This window comes from Anastrepha obliqua, chromosome 4, assembly GCF_027943255.1.
Source record: "Anastrepha obliqua isolate idAnaObli1 chromosome 4, idAnaObli1_1.0, whole genome shotgun sequence".
NCBI lineage: Eukaryota > Metazoa > Arthropoda > Insecta > Diptera > Tephritidae > Anastrepha > Anastrepha obliqua.
The window spans coordinates 40407655-40427179 of NC_072895.1; the positions used below are offsets into that span (position 1 = coordinate 40407655).

Here is a 19525-nt window from a genome sequence, read left to right on the forward strand (position 1 = left end):
AGCGAGTGGTAGAGGTCATAAGCATTCTTCTAAACAAACTATACACTACGATTGACTTGAGCGTAATCGCGGAAACCAATAGAAGGTGGTCTCTGACTACTAAACTTAATCTTAAAACGACAAAATGCCTACTTAGATTCAACAGGTGAACTACCAGCGTGCTCACTGCGCTATTGGCACCCTATCTAGTATAATGAGTGTACCTCACAACGACTTCTGTAGGAGCTGTGGAGATGAAGAAGAAAATGAGTCAGTACAATTTAGCTCTGATTGGCCTGAAACTTTGACATATTTCCTTCCAGTAAAACTGCTACAACTCGCTTAAATTTGCTCTGATTGGCTTGAAATTTCGACACGGAGGCGTTAACCTTTCTAAATATGCAAGAATCATGAAAATCGGTTGCCAAACACCAAAACTGTCAAATCTCCTCGGAAAAAGTGCTGTAACTCCCTCAATTTTGCTCTGATTGGCCTGAAACTTTGACATTTATCCTTCCAGTAAAAGTGATATAACTCCCCCAGCTTTGCTTCACATTTCGGCACGTAATTCCAGAAGCCTCAGCCTTTCTAAATATGCAAAAATCATCAAAATCGGTTGTGAAATAACAAAACTGTGAAATCTCCGCGGAAAAATTGCTGTAACTCCCTCAATTTTGCTCTGATAGTCCTGAAACTTTGGCATATTACCTTCCAGTAGAAATGCTATAACTCGCTCAACTTTGCTCTGAATAGCTTGAAATTTCGACAGTAATTGCCGTCGGCCTTTCTACAGAATTTGAGTACATTTCAAAATATAAACCGAAATTTATTTTTTTGCAAACCCATTTATAGCCTTGTAATCGGTAGTAAGTGTGGCTGCGTTATTGAGAAAACGTTCCTTATATGCTACGTCACATTTGTATCTTTACCATTTCGTTTTCATTGATAAATGGATGGAGCCACTTCTAAATTATAAAGTGTAAAGTTTTATGAGCTGTAAAAAACGCCCCACCAAAATTGATGGTTTTCAAACATTTTCTACAGGCAAAACGATTTTCGTAAAAGCAAGAGCTTGAAAATTTATTAGATTTCGGTTTTCAACACTACATATCTATATCAGCGGAAATATGCCTATTAAGGTGCCATAATTTATGCCGCAAGAGTATCGCATACACGCGTAAATACATACCTACACACTCGTACATATGCGCCTGCAAGCACTTCAAAGGAAGGCCAACCGTGGCGTCTGCTTGCGGGAGACAGCGGGTCTAGCAGACCGCAAGCAGCAGACTATTTAAATTTCACTTTCATTCATTTTCATTCATTTTCATTTGCTTGCTCTTCGCTCTTCCTTTCGAGACACCTTTTATTGCAGCCAAATGGGAATGGAAAGAGCAAAAAAATGTAATGTAGAAGTCGTATCCGTTGCTGCAGGTCGCGGCACAGCGTGTTGCAAGGAAGCAACTTCCGCCGTTGATGGTAGAACAACAAACAACTCACGACACTCGCGTGAACATCTTAGCGCACACACACACCATCATACATATTTTCATATTTATGATTACGCGATTGAAACTCGTACTGCATACGCATACATATGAACATTTCCAGGCGTGAAGTGCCGAAAAGTGTATTTTATTATTCACAGGATATTTTGTTTGTGGTATTAACAGCATCTCTAGCGCCTAGTACTGAAAATAGCTTTTAAAACACTAATGTTTGTTTTTATTGTTGTTTGTGCATGTAGTAATGACTTATATTTTAATCGATGTAATAAAATTAAATTCTTTATAGGCATAAGTGGCACAAAAATTCAAACAAACGTGCGCACACGTACATATATATGATACATATATGCATATGTACATACACACATATCCACACAGTTCCTGACGGGGCATGGATGCTATAGAGAGTATCTCCAAAGACTCGGCCACGAGGACGCAGCTGACTGCTCGTTCTGCGGCAACAGTAGTGAGAACGTGGAACATGTCTTATTCTCCTGCCCGAGATACCCATCTGAAAGAATGTGCATTGAAGAAATCATAAAAGAAAAAATAACCCCGGGCAACATTGTAGATCACATGCTGCAGTCGAAGTTGGTGTGGCCCAAGATGAGAGAATGGTCCGCAAATGCGCTACAGGAACTGCGGAAAGGTAAAGTAATGAAGGGTAGATGGAGAGAGAAATATAAATAAAAAATAGTTTAAAAAAACTAAAAAACACGCTTTTATTGCTAATCGAACTAAAAAGTAGAAAATAAATTTTAATGACAAAGAGACCTATAATGAAGTAATAGCAAATCGAACGATCAGTCATAGTCAACTACCTCACAACAGAATTATAACAAAAATTAAGATACAAATAGAGTAATTCAAATTAGAGTTAAAAGCGTGGGATGCATTTTGCTTCACTTTCATAACCCTCTGTACATAGGTGCTTGCCAATAGAATGATTGTAATATTTACTATATCAAGCATCCCACGCTTTTAACTCTAATTTGAATTATTCTATAATATTTGTATCTTAATTTTTGTTATAATTCTGTTGTGAGGTAGTTGACTATGACTGATCGTTCAATTTGCTATTACTTCATTATAGGTCTCTTTGTCATTAAAATTTATTTTCTACTTTTTAGTTCGATTAGCAATAAAAGCGTGTTTTTTAGTTTTTTTAAACTATTTTTTATTTTCTACTTTTTAGTTCGATTAGCAAAAAAGCGTGTTTTTTAGTTTCTTTAAACTATTTTTTGTTTATTATGAATGAAAATTATTGTTATCATTGCAGTCAGTGAATAAATGATTCGATATATTCGTGTTATATTTAATTCCTTTCTTATCGACTGTGAGTCTAAAGCTATGCAGTTATCGGCCGTGATAAAGAAGTAATCGGGATGAAGAACTTATTTCGTGGAGGGAGCCTGAGAAACTGATTTACAAGAATAAATAAAGATTTTTCGTTTTACAACCAAATTCACCTTACTTTTTGCCCACAGTAAAAAAAAGAAAATATTAATCCTGGCAATCCTAATAAGGATAATGGAAAACTTTTATCAAATTATTGCATTGTCATCGGTCCTTAATAGGTATGCAAAATTTCAAGTCGATCAGATTTTTAGAAGTCAGTGAAAATTAAGCTCAAAGATTCCGTTACATACATACATACATACATACATACATACATACATACATACAACCCGACCTAATAAAAGTGTGTTAAAAAAAAGATTCAAAGATTCAAATTCACCTTACTTTTTGCCCACATGTAAAAACAGAAAATATTAATCCTGGCAATCACAATAAGGATAATGGAAAACTTTTATCAAATTATTGCATTGTCATCGGTCCTTGATAGGTGTGCAAAATTTCAAGTCGATCAGATGTTTAGAAGCCAGTGAAAATTAAGCTCAAAGATTCCGTTACATACATACATACATACATACATACATACAACCCGACCTAATAAAAGTGTGTTAATGAAGAGCCATAAGGGCTAGCTTGGCCCTGCGATGCAATGCTTAAACGGCGGTACCACAGGGCAAACTAAAGCTACAGAGGTCGGAGTTAGGGTTTAGTACGTATGTAGGTGTACTGTTACGCAAGTCCAGTTTAGTAGTAATACTGACTGTGCGTGGTCCAGAATGAGGTGCACCCTTAGCGATCAGTACGAATTGTGCATGCCGTCTATATTGACGGTATCTATGTAAGATTCCCCCTTCGGATAAAAAAAAACATATCCGTACATATGCATGCCCATGTAAAGTCGTGACAAATGTTACTGGCGTCGACTCGGTCGCAGTTATTATGACCAAAGAAATTGGAGAGCACAGTAAATTTCTTATTCCCGATGCCAACCTAACTTTGTTAGAGAAGCATTTCCCCATGGTAATCACGGAAATGTAACTCCGTTCATGAAACAGCAAAATGGCAGAAAAAGTTTTTTCTAAAAGCGGTCAACCCTCCACAGGCAATGGCAAGCGTCCAAGTGTATTCTGCCATGAAAAAGCTCCACATAAAACGCACTAGGGCCCAACACTATGGAATATAGCGTACGATGGTATACTCCAACTGTAATTGTCGAAGCGAGTGAAGATCTTAGAACTTGCTGACGGCATAGTGCTGGTGGTGGTAGCAAAACACATAGAAGAAATAAATCAGGCAACAAACTGTTCAATCAATCGAATCCAAGCATAGCTGGAGAAAATAGTATTAGAACTAGCGCTTGAAGCGGTCCTAATAAGGAGCAGAAAGGATAAGAAACTGATCAACAGCAAATCACCTCAAAGTCCGTCATAAAATACCTCGACATCAGGTTTAAATTCGAGACACACGCGGTTGCGAAAGCCGAAAAAGTTGCAACGACACTAACAGAGGTTATGTTAATCGTAGGAAGCCCGAAGCAACAACGCAGATAATTATACGTAAGCGTTGTGCGTAGTATTCTGCTCTATCGCACACAAAATCTGGTCTGAAGCATTCAATAAAAGTCATACGCACACGAGGCCGGGAGACCACTATACGAACTTTATGTACTCTCAAAGTATACAGCGAGTTCCAATTTGCATCTGTGCAAGTTCTTGGAGAACATACTTGCAAGAGTGATTCCAAATTCCAGACGTGCAAATCAGACGAAACGCTAGTTTGAGATGCAGAGTTGTTTACAGCAATGACAAATAAGGTGGCATCGCGCAGCCAGCAGTCGTTGGACGCATTGTCTGATAAACTCAAAGTGGATACGTAGATTACAAAGCGTACTCAATTTCGCTTCCCATCTGATCCAAATACTGACAGGGCACGATTGCTTCAAATCATACCTTTATAGATTTAGGCATAAGGAGATCCCTTCTGTATAAAGAAAGTTAGTGTTTTTTCATCTGTCCGCAGTTTGGAAGGGGAATTGATGACCTTGGCATGAAAGTAGGCAGGCCATATTCAGCTGAATACCCAGTGAATACTATGCTTGAGTCAGCAGGAAACCGCTGCGTTGTTGGGTATATGGCAAACATTATTTTAACAAAAATTAGAAAGGTATTAGGCCGCTCCCCCTTCGCGAAATAACATCTAACGGCAGTTCCATGGAACGAGGAAAACAGGCTAGGATGGATTTTTAGTGCGGAGAGCTGAGAAGCAAGCCCCATACTATTCGGTTTTCAAAGCTTAATGACACATTTAAAACAAACAACAAAAACATACATATATATAAGGTTGTCAAAAAAGTCTTGCGGTATTTCCGCAAGCTTGTCTTTGCAAGCGCGTAGTTCTAGTTGTATTCGTCGCATCGGTTCACGCTAGAGCTCTTTTCACGTGCTAACACGTGTTTGATTAATTGTTGTTTGCTTTTAGTCGTTCGTGAGTTATACCGTCGCAAACATGGAGCAAAATAAAGAGAAAATACGGCATATTTTACAGTACTACTACGATAAAGGCAAAAATGCATCTCATGCTGCCAATAAAATTTGTGCAGTTTATGGACCCGATACAGTTTCCATTTCCACCGCACAACGATGGTTTCAACATTTTCGTTCTGGTGCAGAGGTGATCGAAGATGCGCCACGGTCCGGAAGGCCTGTCGTCGAAAATTGCGATAAAATCGCTGAATTGATCGAAAGAGACCGGCATAGTAGCAGCCGTAGCATCGGCCAAGAGCTGGGCATGAGTCATCAAACCGTTATAAACCATTTGAAGAAGCTTGGATTCAAAAAGAAGCTCGATGTATGGGTGCCACACGACTTGACGCAAAAAAACATTTTTGCCCGTATGGATGCATGCGAATCGCTTCTGAATCGCAACAAAATCGACCCGTTTTTGAAGCGGATGGTGACTGGCGATGAAAAGTAGGTCACTTACGACAAAGTGAAGCACAAACGGTCATGGTCGAAAAGCGGTGAAGCTGCCCAGACGGTGGCCAAGCCTGGATTGACGGCCAGGAAGGTTCTTCTGTGTGTTTGGTGGGATTGGCAGGGAATCATCCACTATGAGCTGCTCCCCTATGGCCAAACGCTCAATTCGGTCCTGTACTGCCAACAACTGTACCGCTTGAATGCAGCACTCATGCAGAAGAGGCCATCTTTGATCAACAGAGGCCGAATTGTCTTCCATCAGGACAACGCCAGGCCACACACATCTTTGGTGACGCGCCAGAAGCTCCGGGAGCTCGGATGGGAGGTTCTTTTGCATCCACCGTATAGTCCGGATCTCGCACCAAGTGATTACCACCTATTTCTATCCATGGCGAACGAGCTTGGTAGTCGGAAGTTGTCCACAAGAGAGTCCTGTGAAAATTGGCTCTCCGAGTTTTTTGACAATAGGGAAGCGGGCTTCTACAAGAGGGCCATTATGAAGTTGGCATCTCATTGGGAACTCGTCATCGAACAAAACGGCGCATATTTGACTTAAATCGCATTATTATAACCAATTTTAAGAACAATTGAAAATTCAATAAAAATACCGCAAGACTTTTTTGACAACCTTATATATATGTGCACACTGTTGTGTTCAAAATAATAGGAGTACGACGAATTACCAAACTTTAGCATTTTTATTTTTATTTTTTATTTAAATAATTTAAATAACATAAAATAATTTAATGGTAAAATGTTTGTCCGATATTATTAGAAAAAATGGATTTAGTACTAAATATTAATTTTGTTAATTTTAATCATTTTTGTGGAATTATTTTCTTACCGTAGTAAAAAGCAAATACAGTATAATTCCTCTTAACCGGCTTCGCATTAACCGGCCGACGGATTAACCGGCCTGTTTACAACATCCGAGCGCAATGCAATATTTTCCAAGAAATTCACCGGCGAGGCGATGCGGCTGGGATTCCCCCGATATTACGGGGAGATCCCGGCGAAGTAAACTATAAACGATGTTAGATAGGATTTTGTCGTTTGTCGTTTTGATCAATTTGGTTTGTTTTTGCTGTGCGTACGGACATAACATAGTTCTTTCCTTAACAATGAGTGCAAAGCGCAAACGAATTGTGGTTTCGATGGATACACGTTTAAAAGTGCTAAGGCGGATTGATAATGGTGAATCCGTAGCGAAAATATGTGCTGAATTTAATGTTGAAAAAAGCATTGTAAATGACTGGCGAAGAGATAGGCGTTCCATTGAGGAGTTTTGCTCGAAAATGGAATCTGATAGAAATCTGGGTAGCCGTTGTACGAGAAAAAAACCGATTTGCGAGGTCGTCGATGAAGCTTTGTGGATCTGGTTTCTTCAGGAACGTCGAAGAGGTACACCAATTGGCGGCCCAATTTTGAAAGAAAAAGCTTTGGCTATCCACCAGAAGATTAATATTGGAGGTGATTTTGTGGCAAGTGATGGCTGGCTCAATCGATGGAAGAAGCGACACGGAATTCATTTCGCACATGTAAGTGGAGAAAAAATGTCTGCTGATACTTCTGGTACGACAGAATTCAAGACTAAGTTTTGGTGAAATGGTTAAAACACAGGAATTATCTCCAGAACAAGTCTATAATATGGACGAGACCGGGCTAAACATTAAAATGTTACCAGAAACAACTTTTCTAGGCAGTCATGAACAGTCTGCCTCTGGCTCCAAAAAGAACAAAGAACGTATTACAGTGGCCTTTTGTTCGAATGCAGCAGGGACTCATAAAATTCCTCTTTTCGTTATTGGCAAGTCTGCTAAACCACGGGCATTCAAAAACTTGAATCCATCTTCCCTTCCGGTTTATTATAAGTCACAAAAATCAGCGTGGATGAATTCAGACTTGTTTAAAGACTGGTTTAATTTGGAGTTTGTTCCAAAAGTTAAAAAACATTTAAAAAGTGTAAACTTGCCTATTAAAGCAATTCTTGTGTTAGATAATGCTCCAACCCATCCTCATGACTGCGCTGTAGATGACATAAAATTAGTTTATCTTCCTCCTAATGTGACAAGCTTAGTGCAACCAATGGACCAAAGAGTGATCGAAAGCTTAAAAAGACGATACAGGCGTAAACTTGTTTCTGAAATTCTGCAAAATTCGGAGAGTGAAGACAAAGGTCTTTTATGTAGAAGTCATCAAAAAGATCAATATCAAGGACGTTATCTATATCTTAGCTACAGCATTTCAAGAAATGCCCTCTTCAGCGTTTGTTAAGTCTTGGAGAAAACTTTGGCCAGATGTTGAGAATCTAATTGTGATCTCGAATATTGCAGGGACTGAAGAAGAAGAAAACAAATCTACTTTACAAGACCTTCAAAAGTTATCAGGTAACGAATCATTACAGGCAGTAAATGTGGAAAATTGGATGATAAACTGTGACGAACACCTTGAAAATAAATTTTTGAATGGTGACGAAATCATAGATTTAGCAAACAAAGAACAAGAGGAAGATGATGAGAGTAGTGACGTTGAAGAGGAGAAAACAGTTTCTCATGAAGAAGCCAAAAATGTGATGGAAATTGCATTGAAATACATTGAGCAGCATCATGAGTCAACAGCATTAGACGTTTTGGTGATTAGAAAATGGAGTGATGTCGCATTCAGAAATTCACTGAAGGTTAAAAAACAGAAGAAAATCACAGACTTTTTGAAAAAATAATTATTACACTTATATTTTATTGATGTAACACATTAACATATGTAAATATAAAATACATAAATATGTAAAAAATGCTTCTCCATTTTTTTATATGTGTGTATACAATATATTATACAAGTACACTTCGGATTAACCGGCCAAAACGGCAACCGGCCAGGTATGCAGTCCCGAGGTGACCGGTTAAGAGTAATTGTACTGTACTAATATTGTATGAATTGTTGACTATTTTGTGTTTTCTTGTCCTATTTTGCTTAAGACAATTAAATTAAATCCAATGCCAATATAAATAAATATTTACGTCAAACTCATATCTAATGAAAAAATTATTTCTTTGAAATTTTATTTAAGAATAATTCAAATTCAGGTCTATGCAATAAAAAACCGAATCTTAACCGGGAACCGATCCATATTTTTTTCTTATGTTGGTAGGACTGTAAGACACACATCTGTCGTATTTAAGCGCCATCGGATCATTTGAGAGCTGCTGTACGTCGCAAACGGCTTGAAATGTGGGCAAACAATTCTTGGACTTTGGACTTTGGAGCCCAAATTTAGCTGGACTATTTGACCAAACACCAAGTAAATATCATCGTGCAAGCACCGTATTCACCTGATATGGCCCCGTGTGACTTTTTTTGTTTTCCAAGTTGAAGTTGCCACTTCGTGGAAGGAGATTTTAGCCGATAAAGGAGATCAAAGAGAACGCGACGAAGGAGCTGACGGCCACCCCTTTGTTGACCTACTAGTGGTGCATGGAAGACTTAGGGTTAAACGTTGGCATATGTGTGTTGCTTCAAACGAGTCACATATTGAAGGAGATAAAATAAATTTGCCTGAAATTAAACTCTGTTTTGTTTTATTTAAACATTCCGGGTACTTTCTAATCATAGCATCGGAGTTTTCATTTGCAGAATATACTAAGCATAAAATATGTGTCCATGTACCCAGATTTTGGGGCATGAGTACTACGGTTCTTGTTTAAGAATATCGTATACTTTTAATGAAATACAAATAAAAGAGTTAAAACTTGGCAATTCGCTGCGCTCCTATTATTTTGAACACAAGTGTGCATATATGTATGCGTACTTACTATCTACACATACATCTAAAGCAGTACGGTTGGCAAATATTGTACGTAGCTGTTTGTAATTAAAAAATTTTAAATGATTATCCAATTTCATTAAAAAATTATTTTATAGACTTGTAGTAGTAATTGACAAGTCTAAAACGGAAATTCTCAGTTAGTCATCGTAAGTTTTCAATTGCGAGCGTTCTCTGCCCCCATAGTAATTTGTTTTTGGCATGTACGAATCTCAACTCGTCAAGTCCTCTATGTTTTTCTAAGTACGGAAAATGCAAAGATATGTTGATATGCATTTTGAATTGAATATGGCTATTGAAAGAAATTTCACATGGATTCTAATTAAAAAATCAATTTATATCTCCTTTCCAAAATTATTAATTTTGCGCCACCACTTTCTAAAATCTGATCTGCACTTCTGGCCATCTGACACAAGAAGCATCTTGCATGCACCTCAAACCATAGAATTCACATGCGTGATAAACCATAATTTATGGGATACTCTTTGCCATTAAAACAGTAACAAGCCTTTTCCGAATCAAAACAGTATCAAGGAAAACCCCTATTTTTTATTAGTTATGATAGTATTTAGTAATATTAAAAAAATCGTGTAAATCAAGTTCTTAAATCTATCATATATCTATATATTAATTAAAAGTTATTACTAATTATCTAAATGCTCAGTCAATGTATATTACAAAATTTACATGAGATTTTGACGAAAATATATAAATAAATAGAAAAATTGCATGATTTCAATTGAGTCCATTTTCATTTCTTACAAAAATATTGGGATAAAAATGTAATCGATAAAGTAAACACCTATTCAATAATAGATCATATCTTTCTATATACAATATATAATATATGTATCTATAAAATGAAAACTTTACATATCTTTCATACAATAATTTCAATTTTTTTTTTTTTGCTTTCATTCAAATATCATTTCTTGGACTTATCCGACTTTTTTTTTTTGTTTTTTGGCTCATATGATATAAACGCTTATTGACGATTGTTTATATCCGTTTCACCAGTCATCCCGTGGCAACCGATATGTTGAGTTATCACTACGCACAATTGTTACGCCCGCGCCATAGTAGGGTATAACGTATGCTGAGCCATCGGCCGGTCCAACAACTTGTGTAGCTATGAGTACAATATCAACAAGTTGGCCGAGGAACATGCCGCCAAGTGTGCAGAACTTTATCAAACCAATGCCAGGATAACCTAAGTAGAAGCGGTCGACGCCAAACATTCCCAGAAAAACGGAAAGCAGCAAAGTGGTATCAAGATGATATCCGTTACTGCAAATATAATTAGTACACATTATATTATTAGATATTTAAATAGGTATTATCAATAAAACATACGTCCACTTGCAGGGTAATTCCCGAGTGAAAGTATTGTTACCAGTTTCCGTGCAGTTGATACCATCGACAGCTACACACCACACTATAATTAAAAGAAAGTTGTATTGGCATGTTGATTTTTATATTAAACCTTCATATCGCTTACCACGAGCTTTGTTTTCCTTTGTGCAGCCGTAAAACTGTTGTGTTTTGGGATCAATTTGTTTTTTGGTTGGATCCGGACAAAGATATTGTCCCATTAACAAATCGTTGCAATCATAATCAACTTGCTGTGTTATTTGAACACTAAATATGATTAATATTAGTACACTAATGCGTTCCATTACTACCATTAAATGTGCTTGCTTTGTTATTCTTGAAAACGATAAATTCAGATTCACGCTTGCTTAAGGATTTCAATAACATATTTATGAAAATGAAAACAGCTGACTAGTCAATTTGTTTACAGTGGCTATCAAACAACTTTCTGGAAATGTGTTGATTGTATACAGCATTGTTGTTATGCATATGAAACAAAGCCAGAGAAAAAACACGCACAAAATTTGTTTCCAATATAAGCCGAGCTTCTATAAAAAATATTGCATACCAAAAGTATTGAAATGTATTCGAAACATCAAGGAAATATGTTCAAACAATTTCGGCTGTATTTCCCGTAGTTTTTAATGTAATTACATAATATATATACTTAGACAGGCGAAGGTAGTTTCATAAATTATTCGGAGTACAAATAATTTCCAAATATGAGGCATAGTGTTGTTGTTGCAGTTTACTAAACACTGCCAGTGCTGTGTAGTCACCGATCGTCTTCATCTAACTCATCTAACGGTAGGACCAGAAGAACCCCTGTAAACTACGTCTGGCATAGTGTTCTTTGCGACTGCTTAAAGTGCGGGATATGAACATAATACTTCTGTTTTAAATTAGAAATTCCTTTGAAACTGTAGTGACAAATAACTTCAAATAAAAATTCTGGAAATTTTTAGAAAGAGTTCTAGGTCTACGCCCATTTTAGTGTAAGGTGTTTTGCTAGCTTCGAGTGATACCTACTAATGTGGAAAATTCTTAAAATAGAGCGAAAATCATTTAAAACTTAAAATTATAGACATTTTACTATTTTCTTCTTTTCTTTACTACTTTTTATTTTTTGGAGATGGTCCGCAGATCGCAAATCGCTTTTAACTAATTATTAAGAATTTTCCTACTCAAATCAAAGCTCATTCGTTCAGAGAATTTTAATTAATTCCATTTTTTAAATCGGTGTCAGAAAATATACCGGCAAAAGATTGGTCAATTGAGCTTATAATTTACATAACCATACTATGTATATCGGTACTTCCTTAATAGTGGTGTCATACATCTCACCTGTTTGTAAAACTAGTGAACGAAAAATTAAACAAAGTAGGTAATACCTGGCTGATACCGGATGTTAAGATTTCGAAAACCACAAATCACAATCACTAGAGTTAATTATGCTGGTTATAGCCATATATAAGTTTTATTGCGCAAGTGGAAATTTTTAAAAGAAAAGGTTGTTTTACAACCGATTTTGATTCAAGAGTTTTCAAAATAATGGGTAAAATTAATCTTTGAACCCCAGCCGAAAGCCTCCGATGCTAGCGCTGCACTACTTTTAGTTTGTATAATAATTTTATTGTTATGTAAACCTTTATAAAATAAAAAAAAAACCAGTCTAACGGTTAGACTTGATAGAAGTGAAACCTTCCGTAAAACAAACTGATATTCATATAAAAATTTATGTCTCTTCCCACCAAAGCTAAATGTATTAGTATATTTTTTCTTGTATTTATTCAAGGCTGAAATCCAAAAAACTGTTTTCAATAAATAATCAGAAATGTCCTACAATGCAAATTTCAAAAAAAAAAAAAAATTTTATTTCTTGCGATTCGAACCAAGAATTTTGGATCGGAAGCTCACATTGCTAGCCGCTCGGCAATCGCGCCATACTGTCGGTGTTGGCCCAAAAGTTATTTAGTTCGTCGCTACGTTTATATGTAATTCGTTTCACTTTTTCCCAAATCACTCCCAACGATTCTAAAGAAGTTTTCACTTCAAAAATTAATGTACGAAATATTTATACCGATTCACTTAAACTGACTTTCAGTATCTAAACCAAAAATAGAAAAGCCAAAAAACTGTTTTCAATAAATAATCAGAAATGTCCTACAATGCAAATTTCAAAAAAAAAAAATTCCATTTTCGTCTACATGTATTCATATAAAAATTTATGGCTCTTCCCACCAAAGCTAAATGTATTAGTATATTTTTTCTTGTATTTATTCAAGGCTGAAATCCCGGCGGTACTGCAATACCGGGTCAACCCGTGGCAGAGGCGGAGCAAGCCCATAAAACACTCCGCGCATTTCCAAAAATTAGTTTAACATTTGTTGTCCTCCGATGGAGGATCTATCAGATGTTAAGCTGATAGGAACAGATACCACACTACCTACTTCAATAGATTTTCTAATAAACCTTTTGAGAATTTACACGCTCACAAAAATTAATGTACGAAATATTTATACCGATTCACTTAAACTGACTTTCAGTATCTAAACCAAAAAACTGTTCAATAAATAATCAGAAATGTCCTACAATGCAAATTTCAAAAAAAAAAATTCCATTTTCGTCTACATGTATTCATATAAAAATTTATGGCTCTTCCCACCAAAGCTAAATGTATTAGTATATTTTTTCTTGTATTTATTCAAAGCCGAAATCCCGGCGGTACTGCAATACCGGGTCAACCTGTGGCAGAGAAGGAGCAAGCCCATAAAACACTCCGCCCATTTCCAAAAATCAGTTTAACATTTATTGTCCTCCGATGGAGGATCTATCAGATGTTAAGCTGATAACCACACTACCTAGTCAATACATTTTAAATAATAAACCTAATAAAACTTTTGAGAATTACACGCTCACAAAAATTATTTATATCAACATATAATATAACGCTTCGTAACTAAATAACTTTTAGGCCAGCGACGACAGCATGGCGCGGTAGCCGAACGACTAGCAATGTGAGCTTCCGATCCAAAATCCTTGGTTCAAATCACAAGAAAAAATAAAAGTTATTTTTATTTAGTTCGTCGCTACTTTTATATCAACATATAATATAACGCTTCGTAGCCAAGTTGGTCGCTTTTTTCGTTTCACTTTTCCTCAAATCACTCCCAACGATTCTAAAGAAGTTTTCACTTCAAAAAAATAAATCTTTGAACTTCGTTATCTTCATTTTTAATTAGCGCATACAAATTTTAGTACCGATAATTTTTTTTTGTTTTCGTTTTATTGTACAAGAGTCATTTGCTTGTTGAAAATATATTTTTTAAACTTAAGCAAAACTTTACAACTACTAAAGCGACCGCCTTTCAACTCATTCAATGTTTCCACTTTCAGGCCGTTCGGAAAATGCACTTTCACCTTGGACTTTTGTCCAAAGGTGCTTTCGATGTGTCCTTTTTCGCCTGTCGATAATTCCACTATCTTCCCTACATACATATCTCGGTTACCCTGTTTACTGAATAAATTTTCAACAATCGCTTCATTATCATTCACCAGCCGTTGAATGAAACCCTGCTTTAATTTTCGCTTGAACACTTTGAATTTCGGCAACTCATCTAAAACGTATTTGTTGGAATATGTATACCAACTCATACGACCCCAAAATGCCAAGCGACAACAATTGCTTTGCCCATCCAAATCCAATTTGGCTGCAATTAACGTTGCATTAGGATCAGCAAGTATGGGTGTCTGAAATTCAAGTAAAGCAAAAGTAACCTCTTCCTCCTGAACACTGGTTGCTGGTTCTAGCTCTTCAATAAATTCGTATTCATTATTCAAGTCGAATTCTTCAACTGCTTTGTTATTAATACTCTTAAACAAAGTAATGTTCGCCATAACTGTATCGTGTCCAATTGTTATGTGCAGTTTGCTCTTGGAACGTATAGCGAATTTGTAAAACCGGATTCGATTTAAACGAACACATGCCGCGTAAACATTGTGCAAATATCCTGGTTGTGTTAGTATGCCACGCTCCATTGTCTTCGCATTAAATTGTGGCACGCAAATACCTACTCGATCCCCCATCGCTGCAGATTGCACTGGTCGGTGAAACATTTGTATAGATTTAACTTTGCGTTGTTCCTTTACAGAAGGTATTTCGATAACATCGTTGACGGCAATGGAGCCTTGCATTACAGTACCCGTGCAAATGGTCCCTTGCCCTTTTATAGAAAAGCAGTGATCAGAGTACATTACGAATGGTGCCTCTCTATTGCGATTAGGTATTTTAATTTGTTCAACAATATGTTCCAGAAGTTCCTGCAGATAAAGGTAGTGTCTATAAGTCAAGTGTGGTGCAATTCGAAAAGTTACAACTACTTTTACGCATATATGCATATTATTCATAGCACACCCACCTTGACATTGATCCTCTCCAAAGCGGACACATTGAATATGCTGCTTCCAGGATCAAATGTTGTCTGTTCCAGTGTCTTTCTCAGTTTTGCATTTAATTTTTGTAACTGTGCAGCGCGCGTAGATTCCTCCAATAAATCGATTTTGTTCACAACTATTATTAATTTACGCCGTAAAAGCTCGCCAATAACTATACATTCAGCAGTTTGCGTTTGTATTCCCTTTTGTGCATCGACAAGCAGCAACATTAAATCAATAATTTGTGCACCTGCAATTCAAGAATCAACTGAATTTGATAAACTACCAATCATACATACTTACCGCCAATGATCGTACGAATAAGGCTTGCGTGTCCAGGGCAATCTACAAACGTGAACTGCACTTGTTCCACTTCAGGAGCAACACATTTCAGACTTGTGGCTGGTTCGACCATTACAGCGCTAAACCCCAAATCGAGCGAGATTCCCCGCTCTTGCGATTGTGGGTTTTTATCAAAAGCAGCAGTACTAGAGATGGTACTCAATGCACGTGCTAATGTTGTCTTACCTGAATCAACGTGACCTAGCAGGCCAATATTTAAGTTAATAATCATTTAAATTATGTTTATTTCCGTCAACGACTTTGAACGCAACCAATAAATCAACTATGACAAATAAACACCAATTGTCGAAATTTAGTTCACTGGCGCTCAAACTGACATAGGAAGTTGCCATATTTAAACTTCTTAATTTCTCAAATACATGAGTAGCCGGGTTTTTAGTATTTGCAAGATCAAAACTTATCCCCAAAAATGTTTAAATTAACTACTACGAACAGAAAGTACCGGGAAGGTGATGTTGATTGTTTCCTTTGATTACCAAAGCGTTGTTCACGTATCTTCTATCGGGCCATACAGTCAATAAAGAATATTATTTATCCTTTTTGAAGCGTTTAAGAGATGCTGTACGTCGCAAACGGGCAAATATGGGCAAACAATTCTTGGATTTTGCATGATGATAACGCGCCATCGCACCGAGTCCAAATTGTGTTGGATTATTTGAAAAAACACCCAGTAAATACCATCGTGCAAGCACCGTATTCACCTGATATGGCCCCGTCCGACATCTTTTTGTTTCCCCAAGTTAAAGTTACCACTTCGTGGAAGGCGATTTCAGTCGATAGAGGAGATCAAAGAGGTCGCATTCTGACGGGGGTTCATGGAGGACTGGATTAAACGTTGGCAGATGTGTGTTGCTTCAGGCGGGTCATATTTTGAAGAAGATAAAATAAACTTGCCTGAAATTTAACTCTGTTTTGTTTTATTTAAACATTCCCGGTACTTTCTGATCATAGGGTATATTTGTCGTTCAAACTTAAAGCAAGTCTCAAAATGTATTAACTTTTGGGTAATTTTTCGGCAGATTTTAGCGATAAACAGAATGACCAAATAAAGAAGGTCAACTCTTTATGACAACTTTTAAAGCTAAAATTCGTATTTTACCATAATTCGCGAATTTTGTGCATTTCACGCACACCTCGCTGGCATACTTCTTCCGCTTTTTGCATTCCACTTATTCTTTCACTGAATTTTTTTTCGATAACCTCCAGTAAGCTGTTGATTTCTTTTTCATGAGTTTTAAGTGCACTCTCGAATTCAAACTTGTAATCAAGCAATCGTGAACCGTTCTTCTCGACTACACTCTGAACCTACTTAATTGCAAGGTCAACGTTGCTAATGTAAACCACACATTCATCACACATGTAGCGAAGTTTGAGAATTCATCTAATTTTCCTAATGTATATTTATCTGCTCCTGAGCATTTCAATCGGGAATGATACGTTTTGCCACATACACCCGCACACCTTATTCCCGTCTCTCCGCGGATTTTCATTGTTATAATACAGTTAATATTTAAAACTTTCTTTTATACTTTTTTATTTTAACTCTTTCTTATGGAAAATATGTTTTACGGGGCAGAGAAAGAGGGAGAAAACTTCAAAGTCCACTTCACCACTGAAATAGAGTCACTGTCTCAATACGAACATCAATTGTGTCCAGATATGGATTTTTGAAAACAGTTTTTTCAGAGCGGCCCGAAAAACACGTCCGTTACGCTTGACGTACAAAAATTTTCATTAAAACAAACTTTGTAAATATTAGCAAAAATGGAAAAAGCATCAAAAAAAGAGCCCATATTTATGCTTGTACAATATTTTGATGGCTTTTTCATGGCAGAAACACACTCGTCTGTATTGCATTGACTGCCGAGGGGCGACCGCTATTAGGAAAAACTTTTTCATCATTTTGTTTTTTCACCGAAATTCGAATTACGTTCTCCGAATTGTTTGTTATTGTTTTTATATTGTGCATAGAATTTACTTTTCCTTTAAATACACAAAAAATTAAATTAAATTTGCTCATACTGTTTAATCCAAATTAAATTGTCAAATAGTCTGACAACTTTGATAGCAGTATTTATTATATTCGTTGAACAATAAATTTATTATATTACTAAATAATACCAGAACCTACACAAAATTATTAATTTTTCAAGTATATATGATAAAGCAAACGGGAAGTTAGTAGTTATTTTTCCTTAAATGAAGTATTGCTGGCAACCTCCAGAGAAATATTAGTTTAGGTACTTAAATTTAAGCGAACTAACGAACAGCGTAAAACAAAACAAATCTGAGGTGTATAATTCATAAGCAAAATTGAAAAAATGTTAAGTTAGAGAATTTTCATCTCATGGCATTTTTATCTGAAAAATTTATATATATTAATTTTTGCTAGTACTGGCAACCCCTAACAAGACATCTGTTCGCATATGTCAGTGCAGATATGCAATTCGCCGCCTAGCGCCTTCCAACTTGCTAAATTCTCGGAGTTAAGATTTATTGCATATTTTGGTTAATTTCTTACCATTTATCAGGATACAATATAAACTTTAAGTAACTAAAGCTAATAATTTGGAATATAAGAATTATTCAATCCAAATGACGAGGTTTGTTCAGCTACGAAAGCATTGTCAAACGTTAACCTAAAAACTAATCCCTGCTAACATCTCCTTTGCATATACAGGTCAAATATCGAGTTGGGCGATGTAACGCCACACAATATCAAGCAACTGAAAAAGCTCAACGCTGTTGTGTTTCCAGTCTCGTACAACGAAAAATTCTATATTGACGTCCTAGAAGCAGGTGAATTGGCAAAACTAGTGTACTACAATGATATCGTAGTGGGCGCTGTATGCTGCCGCAGTCACACTTCGGAGAATCAACGGCGCCTCTATATTATGACTTTAGGCTGTTTATCGTCGTATCGACGGCTTGGAATCGGTACTGTGATGTTCCAACATATTCTCAACTATGCCGAAAAAGACGGCAATTTCGACAGCATTTTCCTGTAAGAAGCATATTTTTTTTTATATATCTGATCAATCCAAAAAAGTCTAATACGTTCTCACTTTGGTAGGCACGTGCAAATCAATAACGAGGGTGCTATAGCGTTCTACAAGAAATTTGGTTTCGAAATTGTGGAAACCAAGGAACATTATTACAAACGAATTGAACCTGCGGACGCATATGTATTGCAAAAAACATTGCGAAATACAAATAGTAATACCAGCGGTGGGAATAGTATTCACAATCACAGTAACGGGCATTTGGACAAAAAAGATAAGAAAGCATAAGCAGTTTGCGAGAAAACAATTTGCGTTGGCCAATACTGTTTGCTTGTAGCAGTTTTAGTTATATATACAAAACAAAAATAAAATCAATTATCTAAATGACGAATGTACGTGTATTATAATATTTGATTTAACTTGTACCAACACGGCTATATATTTATTAAGCAGAGGACTGTCGCTCAACTACAGCTTTACTGCTATCAAGAAATCTCATGTACACCCATATCTCGCTTAATCGCCTAGATATGTTCAGAAAATGTTAATTGTTTAACAAATCAATTATTTTCATACAAATTCAATCAAGGCGCTGTAAAAAAAAAAACCTAAAATATATACATATATTATTCTTTAGTTCATACATTTTTTATTTGCTATAAAAACGCTTACTTAAAAATAAAATTACAGAACAGAGCACATTAATTGTTGTTGTAG

At 36.3% G+C, this 19525-nt stretch overlaps 3 protein-coding genes and 2 pseudogenes across 3 annotated transcripts; 1 reads left to right on the forward strand and 4 right to left on the reverse strand.

The window, feature by feature from the left end:
• Positions 1-10535: 10535 nt before the first annotated feature.
• Positions 10536-11588, reverse strand: LOC129245010 (TM2 domain-containing protein CG10795). Its single transcript, XM_054882953.1, has 3 exons — positions 11137-11588; positions 10992-11073; positions 10536-10925 (listed from the first exon to the last, which is right to left on the reverse strand). The coding sequence occupies exons 1-3, from the start codon at positions 11321-11323 to the stop codon at positions 10649-10651; spliced, it is 546 nt and encodes a 181-aa protein (XP_054738928.1). The 5' UTR covers positions 11324-11588; the 3' UTR covers positions 10536-10648.
• A 1697-nt stretch (positions 11589-13285) lies between these two features.
• LOC129246661 (U2 spliceosomal RNA) lies at positions 13286-13471 on the reverse strand (annotated as a pseudogene).
• A 238-nt stretch (positions 13472-13709) lies between these two features.
• LOC129246547 (U2 spliceosomal RNA) lies at positions 13710-13893 on the reverse strand (annotated as a pseudogene).
• A 352-nt stretch (positions 13894-14245) lies between these two features.
• Positions 14246-16061, reverse strand: LOC129246264 (selenocysteine-specific elongation factor). Its single transcript, XM_054884949.1, has 3 exons — positions 15747-16061; positions 15428-15693; positions 14246-15329 (listed from the first exon to the last, which is right to left on the reverse strand). Exons 1-3 carry the CDS (start codon positions 16015-16017, stop codon positions 14295-14297), a joined length of 1572 nt encoding a protein of 523 aa, XP_054740924.1. The 5' UTR covers positions 16018-16061; the 3' UTR covers positions 14246-14294.
• Positions 16062-18226: 2165 nt separating this feature from the next.
• LOC129246265 (probable N-acetyltransferase san) lies at positions 18227-19199 on the forward strand. Its single transcript, XM_054884950.1, has 3 exons — positions 18227-18409; positions 18487-18810; positions 18880-19199. Exons 1-3 carry the CDS (start codon positions 18402-18404, stop codon positions 19094-19096), a joined length of 549 nt encoding a protein of 182 aa, XP_054740925.1. The 5' UTR covers positions 18227-18401; the 3' UTR covers positions 19097-19199.
• Positions 19200-19525: the final 326 nt, after the last annotated feature.